This window comes from Panthera onca, chromosome A3 (genome assembly GCF_046562875.1).
Source record: "Panthera onca isolate mPanOnc1 chromosome A3, mPanOnc1 haplotype 2, whole genome shotgun sequence".
NCBI classification, from domain to species: domain Eukaryota; kingdom Metazoa; phylum Chordata; class Mammalia; order Carnivora; family Felidae; genus Panthera; species Panthera onca.
The window spans coordinates 114,401,372-114,420,720 of record NC_138341.1 but is presented as its reverse complement, the minus strand read 5'-3'; the positions used below and the strand labels follow the sequence as shown (position 1 = coordinate 114,420,720).

Below are 19,349 nucleotides of genomic sequence, written 5' to 3'. Positions count from 1 at the left end.
CACAGAGACAGACAGACTCAGAATCAGACAGCTCAGAGAGACAGGGTGAAAGACACAGGTCCTGAAAAACAGACAGGGGGGAGGGGAGTAAAGGACAGGGGAGGGGACAGGAGGAGCTCGAGGCAGAGGTGAAGGAAGGCAGGACAAGACACAGAGGCTTCTCAGGCCAACTGGGTAAGTCTGGGATGCAAAGCTACAAAGACCAGGCCCCAAGTCCCTCACCTCCCAGGAGCCCTGGACTGGAGCTGGAGAGGGTCCAGAAACAGAGGCCAAGGCAGCCCCTGTGTGACTGGGGAACAAACCAGCCGGGAGGTACTGAGATAGAGGAGTGGTTTATTGAAAGCTCACAACTCTCCCCTGAGGCCAGAGCTCTCTTCAAAGCGGAGTCCTGTGGCCAGCCCTGTAGTCCCCACCCCAGGCCGGGGGCAGAGCTGCAGGGCCAGAGCACCTGGGTGGTCCTAGGTGGTCCTGGGTGGGTAAGGGACACTAATACTGTCACCAACGCAGGCTAGAGGCTGGGAGGGAAACTGAGGCAGAGTGGGCAGGTGTACAGACTCTGGCAGTGAATGGGGAGGGAAGGTGGCCGTCTCTCAGCTTCAGGATGCCACGGTCAGCACAACAGCATTCTGCAAGGAGCGATGGTTCTCAATTACATCGTCTGGGTCCTTGTGCCCAAGACCCCTGCCATGCCCTCTATCCCTGCAGCCACCTCTGTGTCATCCTCCTAATCCTCCCCTTGGTCCCGCGCCCTGGAGTTAGCACTAAACCTGGAGCACAGCAGGCACTCAGGAACGGGATGAATGAGCGAATGCATGAATGAATGAATGACATCCAGTGCGGGAGAGGTCACTGACTTTCGAACTTAAGTCAAGAGACCCAAGTTCATGGGCCATTTCTCCTGCTAATTTCCTGTGTGGCCTTGGGCCAGAAATTTGGCCTCCTTTATCCCTGATCCTCATCTGAGAAATGGATCCATAACTCCTGGCTCTGCCCACCTCCCACAGCCATTCCAAGACTCAACACTGAAAAGGATTGTGAGGCCATGTTGCTATTGAGCAAGAAAAAAAAGTGTCAAGACCTTCTAGCCGTGCCTGCCACAGGCACAGGGTCAAGGAGAGACAGGACATGTATTTGCCACCCCTGGGCCAGCAGAGCTGTGGTTCTGGGAGCGAATCTGAGAGTCCATTCTATAGGTCAGACACGTGTCTGAATTCAACAGGAAAGGACTCTGTGACCGACGGACAGTGTCAGGAGTTTTAAGTGAGGCTCTCCAGAGACAAGATGAAGGCCCGGCGAGGCCACACCTGTACGGGAAGCTCACCTCTATGATCTCCAGGGCTGCAGTGGAAAAATTGACATTGAGAACCTTAGGCAGGGGAATTCCAACATCCAGGTCCACTGCGAAAAGGAAATGGTTAAAAGCAAAGGTACGTGGGGGCTGGGACCAGTGTCCTTAGGCCAGCCATTTCTGTTCTTGGGGACTCAGTTTCCCTTGTTGGCGGACTCATACCCATCCTACTAAACCCAAACAAAAGTGCTCCTTTTCTTTATCTATATCATCAGTGTCTCCCCTCAGGTTGTCAGCCCCCTGCACACTCTGAGTTATCTATATTCTTTTTTTTTTTAATTCTTTAAATGTTTATTTATTTTTGAGAGAGAAAGACAGAGTGGGAGCAGGGGAGGGGCAGACAGGGGGAGACACAGAATCTGAAGCAGGCTCCAGGCTCTGAGCTGTCAGCACAGAGCCCAACGTGGGGCTCGAACTCACGGACGGTGAGATCATGACACGAGCCGAAGTCGGACCCTTCACCGACTGAGCCACGCAAAAGCCCCTGAGTCCATATTCTAGTCATTCGTTTATATGACTATTTCCCTCTGGATTGTGAGCCTGAGGACAGGACGCTGGTCAGATAGCTCTCAGGGCCCGGGGTCTGGTGTGATGGAGGTACTAATCGATGTGGTTTGAAATGGAACATTGGTGCCTCAGTTTCTGCATCTTGGAAATGGGGATCAACCCCCCTCCAGCCTCAGTGTCTCTATCAGAGCAATGAACCATCCTGAGTTCAGACACTCCACGTTTCCAAGAAGATAGCAAAGTCCTCCCATACCATTGAGCTTCGGCACGTAGGCCACCCGGACCACATCACTGAGCCATTCTTCTAAATGGGATGCCTGCAACAGAGCACAGGGACGGCTGGGAGGTGTGGCTTCACAGGGAGCAGCACACCCCTCCCCAGGGAGGGAATCCAGAGATCCAGCTTCTGAGCCTCCCCAAAGCCTGAGGACACAGTTCCTGGTGGGCACAGGGCCCACTGGGGTGGCTGCCAATGACCCCAAAGGGGACTCTGATTTAGGACAGCTTCACGCAGGCCCCACGAGCTTCGAAAAGTTGCCTTCCTAGAGGAAGGGTCTGTGGGGCCTGGAAGGGGCAGTGCCTGCGAAAGAGAGCAGAAAACATGCCAGCTCCTATGTCCAGCTCCAGTAGAACTTTGAGCGGTCTGCTCTTAGATTTTTATTCATTTAGGGACCCTTAGAATGTTCTAGAACCTGAGACCATTGAGAGACTCCAGGACCTCAGAACTCTGAGAAGCAGGACACTAAGGGCTCTCTGGGGCTCTGAAGCGCTAGAACTTTCTGAGTTCCGGAACATTGTTACTTGTGCAAAGTTCCAGAATTTTGAACCCTTGTGAGATTCTGGATGTTTACGATTTGTGAGCTTCCAAGACTTTGCAAGACGATGAGATTCACCTTCCTAAGACGATGACTCTTTCACACACACATACACGCACATGCACACCTGCTCTGACGTTTGGCCACTCTGGCTTGCTGGGGCAGAGCCCAGACTGAGGCCAGCTCAGTCGTACGACCGTGACTCATCCTACCCCTTTCTACCCCCCACTTGAAGACCCTCACCACTGGCAAGCTGCTCACTCTCCCAGGAACTTACATCAAAGGCGTGGGCAAAGGAGGAGGCCAGCTTGACACGAAGCCTGGCGGAGAGAAGAAAGGTGTTGGGGGGCCCCACCGCCCACCACACCCCCAGTGCGCCCCACTCCTAGCTCTCCAGGATCAGGAAACAGGGTGACAGCTCCAACTCTGCCTCTATCTGGCCTCGACTCAGAGACTCAGTTTTCTCACCTGTAAAATGGGCCTGAAGGGATCTAACTTCTTCTGAGATATCATGACTGCCCCCTCTGATGCTCTGGCCCTGGAGCCTTGGTGTCACTCCCAGCTGGCCCCGGGCCAGTGGCTGAACCTCTCTAAGCAGTGGCCCTCCCACAGACCAAGCTCTGGGCACAGGGTTCCCCGCATCCAACACGCGAGCACTAAAGACAGCAACACCGACGGATCCCAGCTGACCCAAATGCAGGGCCAGGGCCAGAGCCCGGATGCACGCCTCTATTTCCTGAAGCCTGAGGCATGAACTGCCACCAGGAAGGGGAGGCAAACCCAGGCAGCGGGCAAGTTTAGAAATGGTGGTAATGGAGCCTTGCAGGGGGGTGCAGGGGACACTAACGTGGGGTCAGGTGAGCACTGGGGGCCTACGGTTCAGGACAGGCAGATCCCAGAGGCCCCTGGGAAATCCCCCGCACCCAGGGGAGGGACAGGCAGGTCCCCAGGCCTCAGACCAACGTGACAGCACTGGGCCTGGAGAGCGGAGGCCCAGACCGCAGACCTGCTTCTGGGGACAATCCACTGTGTGAGCCTGGGCTTTGCTGACTGTAAAGTGCTGGGCGTGTGTCGGGAAGGACTACCAACATCATCCTCTCGGATCTTATGATTACCATGGGGCCTAGTTACCACGGGGGTGGGCCCTTGAGAGAAGTACGCAGCCTGCATGAATCACAAAGCACGGCACAGCCATCCCTGTGGCTAGCCTCTGCGGCTGATCACTCAGAAGTTCAGACTCCGTGTCCTGGCAGCAGGTGCATCTCCCAGGGTCAGATTTGGAGCAGGTGCAATGGAAGAAGCCTGCTCCAGATCCTGCTTCCCTAAGCCCCTATTGTCTCATCTGTAAAATGGGCTAACACCGACCCCTCCCTGGCAGGTCCTGGAGGCAAGGAAGATGCTGGTAACTTAGTTGATGCTCAGTGAATGGGAGGCGGTTCTAGTGGGTCCCTCATTCTTGTTCCCAAAGACAAGGCTCAGGACCCAATGTTACCGTTCCAGGGACAGCGAGAGGTGCAGCTTGGTAGCCGAGGGGGTCAGCTGGGCATTTAAAGTCAAAACCTGCATGGGGAAAGCAGGTGGAGGTTACCCATGAATTCAGCAGGAGGAGCTTGAGGGCAGGTCCCCTTGGGCCAACAAGGGACCCACCCCGTTCCCTCCACAAATCCTTGCTATGGCCCTCTTGTGTGTTAGGGCCCGTGCTGGGCTCTGAGGAGGTAGCTTGAAGGTTCTGGTGTTCAAAAACCGGAGGACTGAGAGTGACTGACGTTGTATGAGAGGAAGCTCGGGGCCTCCAGGAGCCTGGAGAGACCCTCAATCCAGCCTACAGCGAGGAAAGGTGTCCCCAGTGAGGTGACGCCTGAACTGAATCTTGAAAGATGAAACCAAGTGTGGGGGGAGGGGATGGCACTGCAGGTGGTGGACCCTGCCCGACAAAGGTGGGGAGCTGGCACCTGGTGGCCCTGAGTAACTGTGGCTTCGGGAGAAGGAAAGGCAGAGGATGAGGCAGGAGGGCACTGAGTGCCAGGTGAAGGTGCTTGGTCCTGGGGGGGCAGGGCAGAGAGTGAGCAGGGGAGGGACCTGCCTCTGCCCTGAGGTGCCTTGGGGAAAACTAGCAGAGGTGGAGGGCCGGGAGGAAGCCCGAGGGTCACCCGAGAGACGTCTGAGCACACAGAGGCTGAGGACATGGGGAGTCTCTCCTGACACTCCCTGCTCTGAGGAAAGCAGAGCGGACGGGACTCGGGCCAGGACAGATGTGTGACAGGAGCAGGCAGGAGTCTAAGCGGGTGCTTGGGCTTGGCCCAGACGATGACAATGGCAGGGGGCACTTCCTGTGCTGTGCCACGCAGGGTGTCCCACTCTGAAATCAGGGGTAAGGCCCCCCAGCATCCCGGAGAGGGCAGCCCTGCTCAGAACCCCGGTGCCAGGCCCCCTCGGGCACTCACCGCATTCAGCTCGAAGAGGGCTTCAGGGGTCCCTTTAGGGCGGTAGGACAGCACACGGATGTTAGCTGGGATAGACACTGTGGCCTTCTTGTTCTGGAGAGTGACCGAGGCTGCCTCTTTCACCCGTATCAAGAGCAGGAGCTGCTGGCCCGGGGGCAACTTTCCCAGGGCCTGGAGAGAGGCAGGGGCCGGGCAGGGGGCACGAGGGCAGCTTCAATGCCCCGATAATAGAATCAGTCAACAAACACTCACTGAGCACCTAATGGGCCCTGGGCACCATGCTGGGTGCTAAGGTTATAGCCTGAACCAGACTGTCTTGCTCCTGGCCCTCTGAGGCTAACATTCAAGTGGGGAGACATCAACCCATGGGACAGCTGAATCAGACTTCCACCTCGCAGTCAAAATCCCCTGCAAGAGCCACAGGCTCTACATGACCCGTCCTCTGCCCTCCTCTCCATCTTACCTCCAACCACTGGCCCCTCGTTCTCCTCTCCAGACTCACTGGCCACTCTGCTGTCCCTCCAACCTGCTAGGTATACTCCTACCTCAGGGCCTTTGCACTTGCTGTTTCCTCTGCTGGAAATGTCTCCCCCAGGTACTTGCGTGCTTCCCTCCCTCAGCTCCTTCAGCCTACTGGTCAAATGTCACCTCGGTGAGGCCTTTGCAGAGCACCCTGCTTAAAAGCACTATCCCCACTTTCCTAATCTGCCTTCACTGCCCCATTCTCTTCCACCTTCTGATGCTATGTATATTCTACTTATTCATTTGTCTGTCACCCCCACGAGGACAGCAGCTCCTGAAGCAGAGGCCTTTTGTCTGCTTTTTGTCTTTTGCTCCGTCTGTGTGCCCAGTACCTAGCACAGGGCCTGGGACTTAGTAGGTTCTCAGTGAATGGTAGTTGACTGACTGTATGAATCACACACTCAGGAGAGTCCAAGTTTCATAATCATGATGTCATAGAATGATAGAAGTGCTGGGAACCACAGAATCACAGAATCAAGCTTAGAATCACTTGAATACTGGGATCCGGGGACCAATCCAAGCCCAGACTCCCAGAGTTGCAGGGTCATAAGGACAGGGAGTCACCAGATTCCATCCTTATGTGTCCACAGGTTCTGAAGCCACGGAACCAGATTGAGAGCGGGGGCCATGGGGCTCTGACGCTGTGAGAACAAAGGCTACAACCTCCCGAGACAGGCCCAGCCTCCCCGAGCTGGAGGGACGTGGCCCGGCTTACTGCAGGCATGGGTCCCCATTCCTGCCACTTCTGCCTCCCCAAGTCTTCTCCATCTTACAACTCCTGCTCTCAGGAGGTTCTTCTGAATGTCTAGCCCCATCTCTTCCTTTGCCTAAGACTCCTGTGCCCTTTAGCCAAGGACTCCAAGAAGCAGAGGCTTCTACGACATCCACCAAGGCTGATCTGAATCACCACCACCAAGAGTTCAATTTGTCCTCTGTGTCTCCAAACTCAGCTGCCCCCTCGATCTTCCCCAGTGGAAACCTTCTGGGCCTCACCCCCACCTCTATCAGAATCTGCTATTACATAAGGACCTTGCAGGAGTCATTTCAACTTCAGTATGAGTTCAGATGCCCACGGCTAGCAAGTGGCTGGTCCAGCCCTAGTGGAACAGTCAGGAAAGCTGAAGCCAGGCCCTGAAGCCACACACTGATGTGCACTAGTCAACCCCCCCTGCCAAGTCCTCTCCTTTTCCTTCCCTCCTCCAGGCCAGCACCCAGAGTCTTCTCCCTGGGGGCAGAGAAGACTGAGACCAGGATGAAGCTGGGCAGGTGGAAAGAGGGGAAGAATCTCCTGTCCTCTGTCATGGAGAGGACAAATACTCAGCTGACTTCTGGGCAGTTAAACTCTGATCCTTTCCTCTCCAAGCAAAACTCTGCTGTCAGGAAAGTTTAAGTGTAAGGGATTCAAACTTGAGTGGGGATTTGGACTCAACATTCAATTGCAGCTCTCTGGAGAGCTGTATTGGGAAAGATTCTGGAGTTCACTCAGGCTCATTGGGAAAGAGCTACAAGGATCAAAGCCCATGAGAGGGTCACTCACCTCGGGGACCAAAGCTGCCAGGTCTGTCGTTGTCAATGGCACGTTGCTGGGAACCTGGACCCAAGACCAAATGGGGTGTAGGGTGAATACAGAGACAAGACAGGAATTCTTGAGCGCACACAAAGCTGTTTTGCCCACACCCCACCCCACCCCTGCCAATTACGCACACACAACCCTACACACACTCATGTTCCTCCTATTGGCCAACGATGAGTGTTTACTACTCGCCAGGCACACGCTAAGGGTTTTGTGCGCCTTTGCTCATTTCCGCATCTATGACATTAGCTCAGAGAGGTAGGTGCTATGATTACTCCCATTTTACAGACAGGAAGCCTGATGCTCCTGCCCAAGGTCATAAGCTGGTGAGTCGTACTGCAGGATTTGACCTGGGCAGGCTAACTCCAGAATTTTTAAACTCCTCTGCCAGAGCTTACAATCTGAAGGTCCAGGGATCTGGTCCCAGACATTTCTGCCCTTTATCCAAACAGTATTTTCAAAAATGATGAGTTTGCTTCCAGTGTTATCAAATCAAGAAATTTCATATAAATTTGCCAGGCTCTGGCTAAAAAGTTGGAAAACCTGGTCACACAGGGCCTGTACCCCATCCCCTTGGGGAAGCTGAGTGGCAGGCAGGCACAGGCTCCCTCGTTCACTACAGTCCCATCAGGCAGGCTTTCACTGATAATGGCCCAGCGCCCCCAGCCCTGATGGTTGAGGTCCCTGAACTACACGTGCCTACTTCTCAGAACATGCCTGTTCACACAGGATAAATATACACACACGTTCTCTCCTGACCAGAGGATTCCCAGACACTTACCCAACACACAGCTATCACCCACAGGGGAGGACAGCACCAGAACACAGCCACTATGGTCCCTTTCTCCTGCCACCCACTCACACCCACAAGCTGCTCGGACACACACATTTTCACACTCGGTCTCTCCCTGGCCTTCCCAGTCTCCTCCCCCCAGCTAGAAGACACCTGGCTCCCAGCTTAGGGCCCTATTCCCACCTCCCATAGGCCTTGACAGTGCTCTCTGGACCCCCACCTTCAGGAAGTGAGTGATCCACCCTTGCTCCCTTCAGCCTGAGCTGCAGGCAAGGGCCCCAGGTGGCTCAGACTCACTGCCTTTGGAAAGGGTGAGACCAAGAAAAATGTCTCTGGGTGGGGCTCCTGGGGATTAGGCCTTCCAGACATCCGTGAGGGTATGAAAAGGGCCAGAATGGAAGCAGACAGGTCCGAGAAGCTTTAGAACAATGTCCGAGTGACCTTTGGTATAGTCCAGCCCTAGTTTTCTTTTTTCCAACTCAACTCTGCTCTTGAGAAAGCAGTGGAAATGTGAACCACTCACACTTTAGTATAAAATCGGGCTCTGACTCCAGAAGAACTTATAAGGTACAGGGATGGAAAACTAGCTACATTTCATATGCCAGTTCTGACCAATCGAAGGTCACTTCCTGGAGTGCCACGTTGAGAAGGATTCAGAGGTCCCATTCAGATTTAGCCAAGCAGAGGGCCATTATCGATTAGCAATGCCTGCCACAAGGACAAGAGTGGGCACATGCATGCCATAAATTGTCCAGCCCTCTCCAACTATAGAGAAGAGGGCTAGTCAAGGCTGACCAGTGATGATGTGACTAGCTCATCACTAGCACTGCCAAACCATAATGGGACAGGGAGCCACACTTACCAGCTCGGGGGTGATGTCTATGTCGAGGGCACCGTTGGCCTGCAGAAGGCCAAACACAGTGTTGAAGAGGTATAGAGGCACAACCACCTGAGATGTGTGGTCATCCTTGGGGGGCACCTTGATGGGTTTCGGGGGCTTGGGGAAGTCGATGATGTCACCGGCTACGCTTTTCACGATGGGCTGTATGGGAGGAGACAGAATGGCTTATCCACCTCGCTCTGAGCCAGCATCCCCTACCCAGCCTCTGCCAGCGCCCCAGCACACCCCGGCTGTGGGCAGGGCCTTGACGGGGACTCACGTTGATATCCAACTCTATGTACTGGTTAGAGATAAGAGGCAGCGTGGCCAGAGTAAATTCCACGGACCCAAGAGCCCCAATGGGCACCAGGCCTGTATGGGGAGGGGAGGAGGGAGAAAGATGCCGTGAGCCCAGCCCCCAATAACAATAGGCCCAACTACTATTTATTGAGTGCCTGGCCTTCCACTAAGCATTTACTTGAACACTATGGTCGTCCCCGTTTTATAGATAAAGAAACTGAGGCTCAGGCAGAGAAGTCACCAGCTCAAGGTCACACAACGCCACATATAGAGACAGAGGTGCCCCTAATTCTCTCTCCTTATCCTGGTTCTGCCGTTTGGTATTTTTCAAAGGCATCCCTGTCTCTGTAAGGCTCAGGGAGACTGGAGACCACTGCTGCTGTGGGACTTTGGGTTCCGGTGCCAAACACGCCATCAGTGTGGACAAGTGGCCTGCAGCCCCTGGCAGGGAGAGGCCTGGGTGGCTCAGGGCCTCTAAGCCCTGCTGAACTGGCCTCGGCCCGGAACCCCACCATTAGACCTCTTCCATGTGGCGGCCTCATCAGTCTGAGGAGGGAGTGAAAGGTCCCGGAAGTCTGCCCCTTCCTGTTTCCCTTGGTACCCCCACCCACCGGGGTGATAGGAGGGAAGGGTAGGAGAAGAGGCAAGGGGGAGGGGGTTGGGCCCCTGCTTACTCAGCGCAGTCCCCAGGAGCTCATTCACCACGCCCAGCACACTGTCCACCATGGGGCACAGCTGTGTCCGGAAGAGACAAGTGTTACAGGAAAATGGAAGTGGCCCCAGCCCAGTGCAGGGGACAGGCTACATTTTCTCTAGATGATTTGCTCTGTGGTCCTGGGGACCAAGGCAAGTCAGAACGTGAGACAGATTGGGGGACACACGGGCGGGAGGCAAGGGGGGGACTGGAGCCTGAAGCGTCCGAAGGGGCAGGGGGTGGTACAGAGGGCCAGTTCCATGGGCCCCCTCAGAAAACCTCGAAGGATGCCGGAGGAGAGGGGGAGGCACTGTTCAGAGGCCAGCTGGGGTGTGGGGACAGAGCCCTCCACTGTGGAGCAAAGGCAGCTGCCCCCTTTGAGGTCTCGGGCCCCTCCCACTATCCGGGGGGGCACTGGGCAACCTAGGATTCAGACACTGTGGGGGGGGGGCAGCCCCAGAGAGTCAGGCCTGTGCCCTGGGGCATCTGCTGCACACACAACACCACTGTGTGTTCGCTGGGCTCTGAGGACAGAGAGACAGTGGTGTGGCTTCCAGAATCCCAGGACTGGAAGTCATAGAATCTGAGTCCACCGGAGCAGGAACCCCAGAGTGACCCAGTCCAGCCCCTTCATTCTACAGCTGGGACAGGAGAAGAAAGGTGACCGGCCCAAGGTCCCAGAGAGACAAGAAGGTCACAGAGAGACAAGAGAGGGCTGCGTTTTCATTACACTCAGGGCCCCCAACTCCAGGGCTTCTGGGGTCAGGCATGTCACAGAAACAGGAGGAGGAGACCAGAGGGCCCAGGCCAGGCAGGAGCAACTCCTTCCTGGGTGCCGGTGCGTGTCACCTGCAGGAAGGAGGCTCTGTGCGGCTAGGGTGGCTGGCTGCACCAGAGAAGCCAGAAATTGGATTGCTACGAGAAACCTCCAATCTCTAAATGCTAGTAACTAAGTCTTATTTTTAAAACCTCTTAGAGCTACACAAATCCTGCTTTGCAGTCAGTTGTCCAGGTTAGGGGCGGTGATTTATTTATTTATTTATTTATTTTTAATGTTTATTTATTTTTGAGAGACAGAGACAGAAGGCGAGTGGGTTGGGGCAGAGAGAGAGAGAGGGAGGCACAGAATCCAAAGCAGGCGCCAGGCTCCGAGCTGTCAGCACAGAGCCCGACGGGGGGCTCAAACTCACGGATGGCAAGATCATGACCTGAGCCGAAGTCGGACGCTCAACCCACTGAGCCACCCAAGTGTCCCTAGGGACGGTGATTTAAACGTACCCACTCCCGCTTGTTGAAATCCGCCTGAAATGGGCCTGGGTCAGGGTCCTTGCAGCTGGGACCTTCTCTCCTCCTCCTGCACTTCGTTCCCGACTGGCTTTGTCAAGCCCAGGCCAGTTTTGCCAACCACAGGCTCCCACAGCTATTCCTCACAAGGACTCGTAAGAGAGGTCCTGCCAGAACTGTGGGTCTGGAGGTCTGGCCGCCCTTTGCTGGCTGTATGACCCCAGCAAGACCATCCCCTCACTGGCCTCAGTGAAAGGGGGCTGTGGACAGACCAGCTTTTCTCAGGTGTGGCTCACGTCCCCTGGAGGAAACCAGGACGGCTGGGGCAGGCCATGAGCAGGCATCCTAGAGCAGCTTAATTATAACACGTTTAACTTCTGATGTATCAATATATGTGTATGCAGTTTCCTGAACATGTTTGCCAAACCCAGGGCTCTGCTTTAATTTAATTCAAAGTTAGTTTAAAGAAAACCATAGGGGCGCCTGGGTGGCTCAGTCGGTTAAGTGTCCAACTCTTGATTTCGGCTCAGGTCACGATCTCAGGGTTCGTGGGATCAAGCCCTGTGCCGGGCTCTGCGCTGACGGTGTGGAGCCGGCTTGGGATTCTCTCTCTCCCTCTCTCTCTGCCCCCTCTTGCTCTCTCTTTCTCTCCCTCAAAGTTAATAAATAAACTTTAAAAAATAAAGAAATCAAGAAAACTATTAAGTCAATAATGTAGGAGGCAAAGACAGAGCAGGGAGGAAGAAAGGGGCTTGGATTTGGGAGCAGGGGACTCAGGTCATCTGGAGCTATAAAGTCAGGATCCGGAAGGCTGGGGATGGATTGTGTCCTGCCACCTGCAGACTTGCCGGAGGCACCTGGGGGACTCGTGGGCGGGCCAGGATGGGATTACCCAGTGGGCGTGGAAGGGAGGAACAGCCTAATCCTGCCTGGCGCCCAGATTTACTCAAAGCCGAGGAAGGAGAGGCACAGTCATGGGGAGGGGCATGCCTGGCCCGTGACTCACACACTCACCAATCCCGGGAGCACCTTGAAGAGGGTCTGCTCCACGACCCCAAAGAGCGGTGCGGGCAGCAGCCTGGGTAGAGAGAGAAGTGTGAGGGTGTGGCCACCACACAGGGACAGCACCAACTGGGATGACAAGGCAGAGTGGGCACTGGGGGCTCTGGAGGTCTCCTGTCTCCTCTCCTGGGGCTGAGGGGGTTGACTCAGGCTTTGGAGACCTGGGTTTAAATCTTGGCTCTGTCTTGCCATGGAAAGCAGGGGGATGACTTTAGTTTCCCCATCTGTACAATGCCCACCTTAAAGAATTGTTGGCTGCCGAGATTAAGTGGGAATGTACTCATGTCTGGTATACAGTCTGTGCTCCGTAAATGTCTGTTCCCTGCGTCTCCTCCAACATTTATAGACAAATGACATTTGGGTCCAGAACAGGACCTGGCTTAGAGCGGGGGCTCAATAAATATCTGTTGAGTGAATTCATGAACATTTGTTGAATGATTGAATGACTGAATGAATAAGAAGAAGATGTCCAGGTCTGTTTGGATCCTAGGGGAGCCTGGAGAGCAGGAGTGGCAACCACAGAACCACAACCACAGGTCGCCAACGCCATCCAGGTTCTACTTCCTCCAAGGCCGCCTCCAGCCCAGAGGAGCAGGAGGGAGCCACTGGAATTTAAGGAGCCCAAAGGCCCCACCTAGAAACTCTGGAAGGCCCTTCTGGAAACATAGGCATCCCTAGTTCCCCCTATTTATGGGAGCTAACACAGAGCTGTCAGATTACCCCTCGCGGCTATAGCCACCCAGCAAAGATGGGCTGGCAGTGTGGGAATCAGCCTGGAATCTAGAAACTAATGGGGCGGTGCAAAGTGTGAGGCAGGGGAGGGGTAGGTGCCCCAGGGGTGTGGGGTGGGTGCAGAGCCCTGGGGAAAAGCCTTGGATGAGTCCAGAGACCAGCCCGTGTCCATCCTTGCTGCAATCTGTGTGAGACCTTGGACAAGTCTCTTGCCCTCTTTGGGCCTCAGTTGTCTCATAGGAGTGATAGTTCAACACAGGTGTAGGGAGGGCCACTGTGTCCTGAACAGTTGGGGAAAGGGAGGGAGGTAAAAGTGCCAGAGCCTTCTGGATCATCAAATTTAGGTCTTCATTATACAGACGGGCCCAGAGGAGGAGGCTCCTCTGGGGTCACACAAGTCACAGGCAGAGCTGGGTCTCTGATGTACTGAGTTGGGGAACTGAGATGGCCAGGGTCTGCTCTATCTGGGAGAGGGGACGACAGGATCTCGGGCCAGGGTGGCTGGGGTGGAGAAGGGGGACGCCCAGGAGTGGGTGATGCTAGCTAGGGGCTGGGCAGTACCCCCTGTCGGTGCTGGGCCTCAGTCTGCGGGTCCGCGAAGCCGGCTGAACTTGGCCGGACCGACAGGAAGCTGGGTGATATCAGGACCCGCCCAGCCGGAGACCCAGGAGATGCCCCAGTGTGCGCCCCGGAGAGGAGCCCCTCGAGGAGCCCCCCACACATACCCCCGCACGTGCAGGCATGGAAGCCGCCCTCTGTGGGCTTGAGCCTGCGGACTCACCCCGAGAGTAGGCTGATGTGGCCCAGGAGCGTGCTGCAGCGCTTGAGGACGAGCGTGGGCGTGCCCCGAGAGCTCACGCCCAGAGCCACCCGCGACGACACGTTCACCTCCGCGGCCAGCTGCAGGAGGCCCCCCAGGGGCCTGCGAGACCCGCTGCTGGGGGCGTGGCCAGGCTGCCCGGCCCACCAGACAGCGCCCGCCCAGGCCACGCCCCCCCCCCCGGGGCTGCTAGGGCCCTGAGGAGTGAGTAGGGCCCCTGCGAGCTGGCTGGTCCCCACGCCTTCCTGCCACTCCCTGCCCCATTTTCATGTTCCTGCATCCTCTTCTCCCACCTCCTCGAGTGAGCCCTGAGCCACGGGGCAGGGGTCTCCAGGAAAGTGAGATGGAAGTTGCTGGAGAACAGTGTGATGGAGGTCTCCGGGAGGGGAAATGGGGGGGAGAGGGGGGAGATCCAATATGGTGGGTGTCCCTTCGGGAGGAAGTAGGCTGGGAGGAAATGGGGGGGGGTCAGTGAGATGGGGGTGACAGGACAACAGAATGGGGGTCCCCAGTGGAGCAGTGGGCTGGGCTGGGGTAGAGGTTCCCCGGGACGCACTCACCCAGAGCCATGCAGGCCCACCTTGGTGTGCAGGCTCAGCTGCACCCCAAACCCAGGCAGCAGCTTCAGCGACACCTTTGGCAGTGTGAGCTCCTCAATCTTCAGCCTGGGATGGCGACAGGAGTCAGGGGGAGGGCCCCTCACTCCCAGCCATCCTCCAGTGTCAGTCCCTTAGTGCCTGGGCCATCTCAGACCAGGTGGTGCCTAGACCCTCCGGTGGCGGGGGGGGGGATGTGTATCCCAGATCCCATCTGTAACTCATAAATCCAACTGTGTGCCCAATGACTTCACCTCTCTGGGCCTCAGTTTCTTCATCTGGAAGGTGGGACGATACAAGCACCCACCTCAAATGTTGCAAAGACAAGTAAGACGATGTGGGTGCTGACGCTGGTACAGCGTGTGTTCAATAAATGTAATATCATCCTCATTAGAGGCTCAGTGTATTAAAGTGTTCTCCCCACCCTATCCCCATGGCCTCAGTCCTGGTTCAGTCTCTGACCTGGACCATTGTCTCCCTACTCCCTATCTCCAGGCTCATGCATGTGCAACTCAGGTGGCTTCTTGAACACAGCTCCTTGTGTGTTCAAGACAGCTGATTGTTTTCTCTGTCTTCTGAGCCTCTGCCCAGACTGTTCCTTCTGTCTAGAACACTTTTCCTTTGACTTTCCTTCCACTCTGCATCTGCCTTCGGCTAACTACTCCTGGCTATCCAGATTGACCTTCCCCTGATTCACCACCAACGAGGGAATGGTTCCTACCCACCTGGGGCAGGCTTTAGGGCCGGTGATTAACCACCTGCACCCCCACCCACCACTCCCTACCTGGGTGAACTTGGGCAGGCCCCCTCACTGCCGGGGGCCTCAATCTCACCTGTTAAATGCCATTGATAACAGTCCTACTTCTGGATTACATGGGATAATTAATTTACAGTGTTCAGCACAGTGCTGGTTACATAGAAAACCCGGCTAAGCGGTGATTAAGTTATAAATATTAGCTATTATGTGGTTTCATTCATTTATTCAAAAATATTTTTTGAATATCTATTACGTATTAATGATATTAATGATATTAGGGATATGGCAATGAACAGGCCAGACGAAAGCCCTACCCCTCCTGGGGTTTATAACCTAGCAGGGGAGGCAAGAAACAAACCAGTAAAGATAGGGGGTGCAGGGGAGTGATGCATCTTCTGGAGAACTTGAAGGCAGGGGAGGGGAAAAGGAGGGGCTGGTCAGCATAGGGCTCTTTGGAGCAAACACCCAAAGGAGGTGAGAGGGAGCCGTGCAGATACCTAGATTAGCCCAGAGAGACTAGGCAACTTGCCCTAGGTCACACAGTGAATAACTGAAGTCAACCCAGAACTGGAACCCTCAACCGCAGGGACATGCTGTCATTCCTGTGTTTCCTGGTACACAGTAGACTCATTATTTTCTGACTCAGGCCCTGGGACTCCCTATGCAGGTCTCCCCACATCACCCCCACTGCCTGCCAACAAATCGAAGACAACTTCTCCTCTCTTCCCTGAAGCAAAAAAAAAAGAAAGAAAGAAAGAAAAAAGACCAGCCTTCCTGTAGGACACATAGCATGTGGGCAGTTGAGAGGCCACAGTGAAGACTCACCCAGAAAGCTCTTCCACAACGCCAAAAATCCCTCCATAGCTCAGCAGGCCGCCTCCTCCGAGCAGTCCCCCAGAGCCCAGGAGGCCCTGGTTCACAGATGTGACTGTGCCCAGCACGTTCTGCAGAATGGGCCCTCCAACCAGCGAGTTCTGGATGGCTGCAGGGAGGATTGAAGGGGGAAGTTCACTTTACAGAAGGGGAAGTAGGGTCCAGAGGAGGGCAGAGACTTGCTCAAGCTCATACAGCAAGTTGGGTTTGGGGCCAATAGTATGACTAGGGCTCCTTGACTCTGGGCCACCTCATAGCACCAAAAGAAAGGGCAGAAGCAAAGGAGGGAGCACATAGCCACCAGGGCTTGACCAAAATGGAGGAGGTGACCCCTGCTCTTCCTGGGCCCCCCTGGCCTGGCTCTGCAGAGAAAGGCAGGACAGAAGAGGCCTCCTTGGGAGGGCTGGGGGAGGCCGGGCCGATTCCCTGAAGAGTTTCCTGTTCACGACTGCCCTATTCTACCCCTGAGACAGTCACCCTGGGCCATTGGGCCCCAGAGCATGCAATGCCTCATTGAGTCCCCCCACCCTGGAAACATGGGGCAGAGACGCTGGGCCCGCCAGCCTCCTCCATCCCACCCGGCCCCATCCCTGCGGCAGACACAGCCCTCACAGGCCTCACCCAGTCCTCCTCTCCGGAGGAGGTCAACTGATCACCCAAGGGGGCCTGCAAGCAAATTTTAACCCCTGAGCTCCCTGAGCAGATGAGAATCACAGCCTGTTTCCAGCACTTCCTTAAAGCAGCCACTCTAGCATCACCGTGTGGATGTCTACACTGCAGCTGGGCCCCTCACAGACTGCCCGTCTTGGGCTCACCTTTGCCAAGTTCATCTTTGTCAATCCGAGCCAGCGTGCCCACCGTCTCAAGTAGCCCCTGGCACGGAGTCACCAGACCCCAGAGGAGGAGCAAGGACCACATGCCCAACATCATCGATGGCACACCTGTCAGGGGCAGAAGCAGGAACTCTGAGGCACTGCTCGTGCCCAAGACCTCACCTGACCCCCGTGCCGCATCACCAGCCTGGGGCCCTCCCACCTGCCCGGCGCGGCTCCATCCAGCCTCACTCCCAGGAAAACAGCAGCTCACATCAGCCCTTTGCGTCTCTGGTGAACATGGACCTGCCAGGCCTCGGAGGAAGAGTGACAGAGGGGCCTTCCTTTCCAGGACAGCAGGATTGGGAGCTTTGTTTCCTGGACCTGCTTTCCCATTGGCTCATGAGACCGTTTCAGAAGGTGTGGCTGACTGGGGACCCCCCCCATTAACAGGCCCCATTTCTCCCCTCCTCCCTGGCCTCTATCCTTCCATGTTGGAAGGAACGAGATGGGAGGTGAGAGCAGGGCTAACTTACTAGTTTCATAGCATGGCACTTGTCTTTATGGAGTGACTGCTAATGCGGTCACATATCCATCTAACCCCTCATGTAATCTCTGCTTAAACCCCACTTCCCACTGCCCTTGGGATACAACCCAGGCTTCCTGCCATTCCCCACTAGGTCCCTGACTGCCTTTTTGACCTTCTCAGTCTTAAACATGCTAAGCCCCTTTCCACCTCAGGGCCTTTGCACATGCTGTTCTTGCTGTTAAGAAGGCTCTTCCTGGAATGGCCACTGGGACCCATAAAAAAAGTTTTTTAAAAAAAAAAAAAAAGAAGGCTCTTCCTCTGGTTCTTCACATGACTGGCTCCTCATCCCAGGTTCTGAATAAATGTTGCCAGCTTGGAGAAGCCTCCCTCCTTTACCTTGTCTAAAGAAGCCTGTTTGCCAAGCATCGCTTGGCGTATTTATTTTAAGGTGCTATTATGCTATCATACATTATGTGTTCATGTCCTTGTTTGCCATCTCTTTAAGCTCCCCGAGGGCAGAGACTGTATCTAGGGCTTCCGTGCATGATGTGTGCTGGATGGGTGTTTGCTGAGGGGGCAAGAGGGGCTGGAAACCCAGCTGCATTTCACTAGCCCACTGTTTGCCCTGACACAGGCTGTGTCTGCCCAGAGAGGGCGCTTTTCCTCATCTGCGCAAAGGTACATATGGGTGCTATGTGTACCAGGAGCAGTCTCAGCAGTGTCTGTCTTCTGTCTCCAAGACTCATCCCAGAGTGGCTCCCTGTAACCTCGGGGTCCCTTGCGGAGGGAAACAGTCCCACAATGGGAAACCAGTTGGTTTCCATGGCTTAGAGAAAAATGCACACCCCTAGAGCCCTGTCCATAGGACATCCCTGCCTTTGCCCCCATCTGAGCCCCAGTTTTCCCATCTGCAAATGGGCTTTTTCTCCCGTCACCCTCCAGGCAGCCCCAGTGCCCTCCTATGGTGAATTCGTTCTGTGCCCATTATTCAGATGGGATAGCCGGGTGGTCGCAGGGTCAATGGTTGGGGATCTGGATGAGGCTAGGGCTGCTGCAGGCTGCCTTACCCACACCTGCAGCTCCACGAGGGGTGGGTGGAGGCTCCCAGCCTCTTGCCGGCTCCTCCACCCTCTTGGGCCCCGGGGCAGCCCTTATATGCCCACATCAGCTCTGGGGACACAAAGGGGCACAGCCGCCAGAAATCCGTCAATGTGTCATGTCAGAAGCAAATTGCGGTTTTTCCTGAGGGCCTGGGCTAAGCCTTCCTTCTGGGGGGAGAGAAGGGGGAGTGGGCGGGGGCTGGGGTTAGTGCCCAGGGGCGGGAGTGAAGGTCTGGGGCTGTGGAGGCAGCCACCTCCTCCCAGAGCTGGGGGCAGGGTGGGACGTTCTGCCCGCCTATGGAGTCTCCCTCCAAGGTTCTCCAAGGGCCCCCTGATGGCACAGAATCTACCCTGCCTCCCACCTACTCCAACTAAGGCCAGGGAAGAGAAGAAAGGAAGACCCCTGCCACCCCTACCCCAGGCCTGGCATGGAGATGGCCATGGGACCTGAAGAGAGGAACTCTGCACCAACTTGGGGGAGGGGCACCAACTCCCCCCCACTCCCCACCTCCCAAGGCCCCGTGTCCCCCGGGCTCCAGAACAGGCACTTTTCCCCATTCCTGAGGCTGGTGCCAATGATGGTGGAGAGAAATTCATTCATTCATCCACTCATCCATCATCCGTCATTCATCCATCCATCCATCCATCCATCCATCCATCCATTCACTCATCCATTCATTCATACATTCTTCAGCAGGCATTTGTGGAGTAACTACTACTTGTTAGGTGCTGGGGATACAGCAATAAACAGGAGAAACAAATCCCCACCCCTGAAGGAGATGACCGATAGAAATACAAGGCAATTTTAAATGTTCTAGTAGCCACATTTTTAAAAATAAGTATTTATTCATTTTTGAGAGAGTGAGTATGAGCTGGGGGTGGGGGAGGGGCAGAGAGAGAGGGAGACT

General features: G+C 55.4%; 1 protein-coding gene across 1 annotated transcript; it reads right to left on the bottom strand.

Annotated features, from left to right (window-relative positions):
- Positions 1-316: 316 nt before the first annotated feature.
- Positions 317-16,933, bottom strand: BPIFB3 (BPI fold containing family B member 3). Its single transcript, XM_060646642.3, has 15 exons — positions 16,816-16,933; positions 15,953-16,109; positions 14,335-14,439; positions 13,736-13,876; positions 12,175-12,238; positions 9,857-9,917; positions 9,163-9,254; positions 8,865-9,044; positions 7,174-7,227; positions 5,115-5,285; positions 4,163-4,230; positions 2,948-2,990; positions 2,109-2,172; positions 1,322-1,398; positions 317-626 (listed from the first exon to the last, which is right to left on the bottom strand). Exons 1-15 carry the CDS (start codon positions 16,928-16,930, stop codon positions 597-599), a joined length of 1,422 nt encoding a protein of 473 aa, XP_060502625.2. The 5' UTR covers positions 16,931-16,933; the 3' UTR covers positions 317-596.
- Between the last annotated feature and the right edge of the window lie 2,416 nt (positions 16,934-19,349).

Excerpts from the sequence above, each read along its gene's own strand:
- BPIFB3 (XM_060646642.3), bottom strand. The coding sequence starts at position 16,930 with ATGATGTTGGGCATGTGGTCCTTGCTCCTCCTCTGGGGTCTGGTGACT. Across the intron at positions 4,231-5,114 it reads CCCTCTTCGAGCTGAATGCG|GTTTTGACTTTAAATGCCCA; the intron begins GTGAGTGCCCGA and ends TTCCCCATGCAG. Across the intron at positions 627-1,321 it reads CAGCCCTGGAGATCATAGAG|AATGCTGTTGTGCTGACCGT; the intron begins GTGAGCTTCCCG and ends CGCTCCTTGCAG.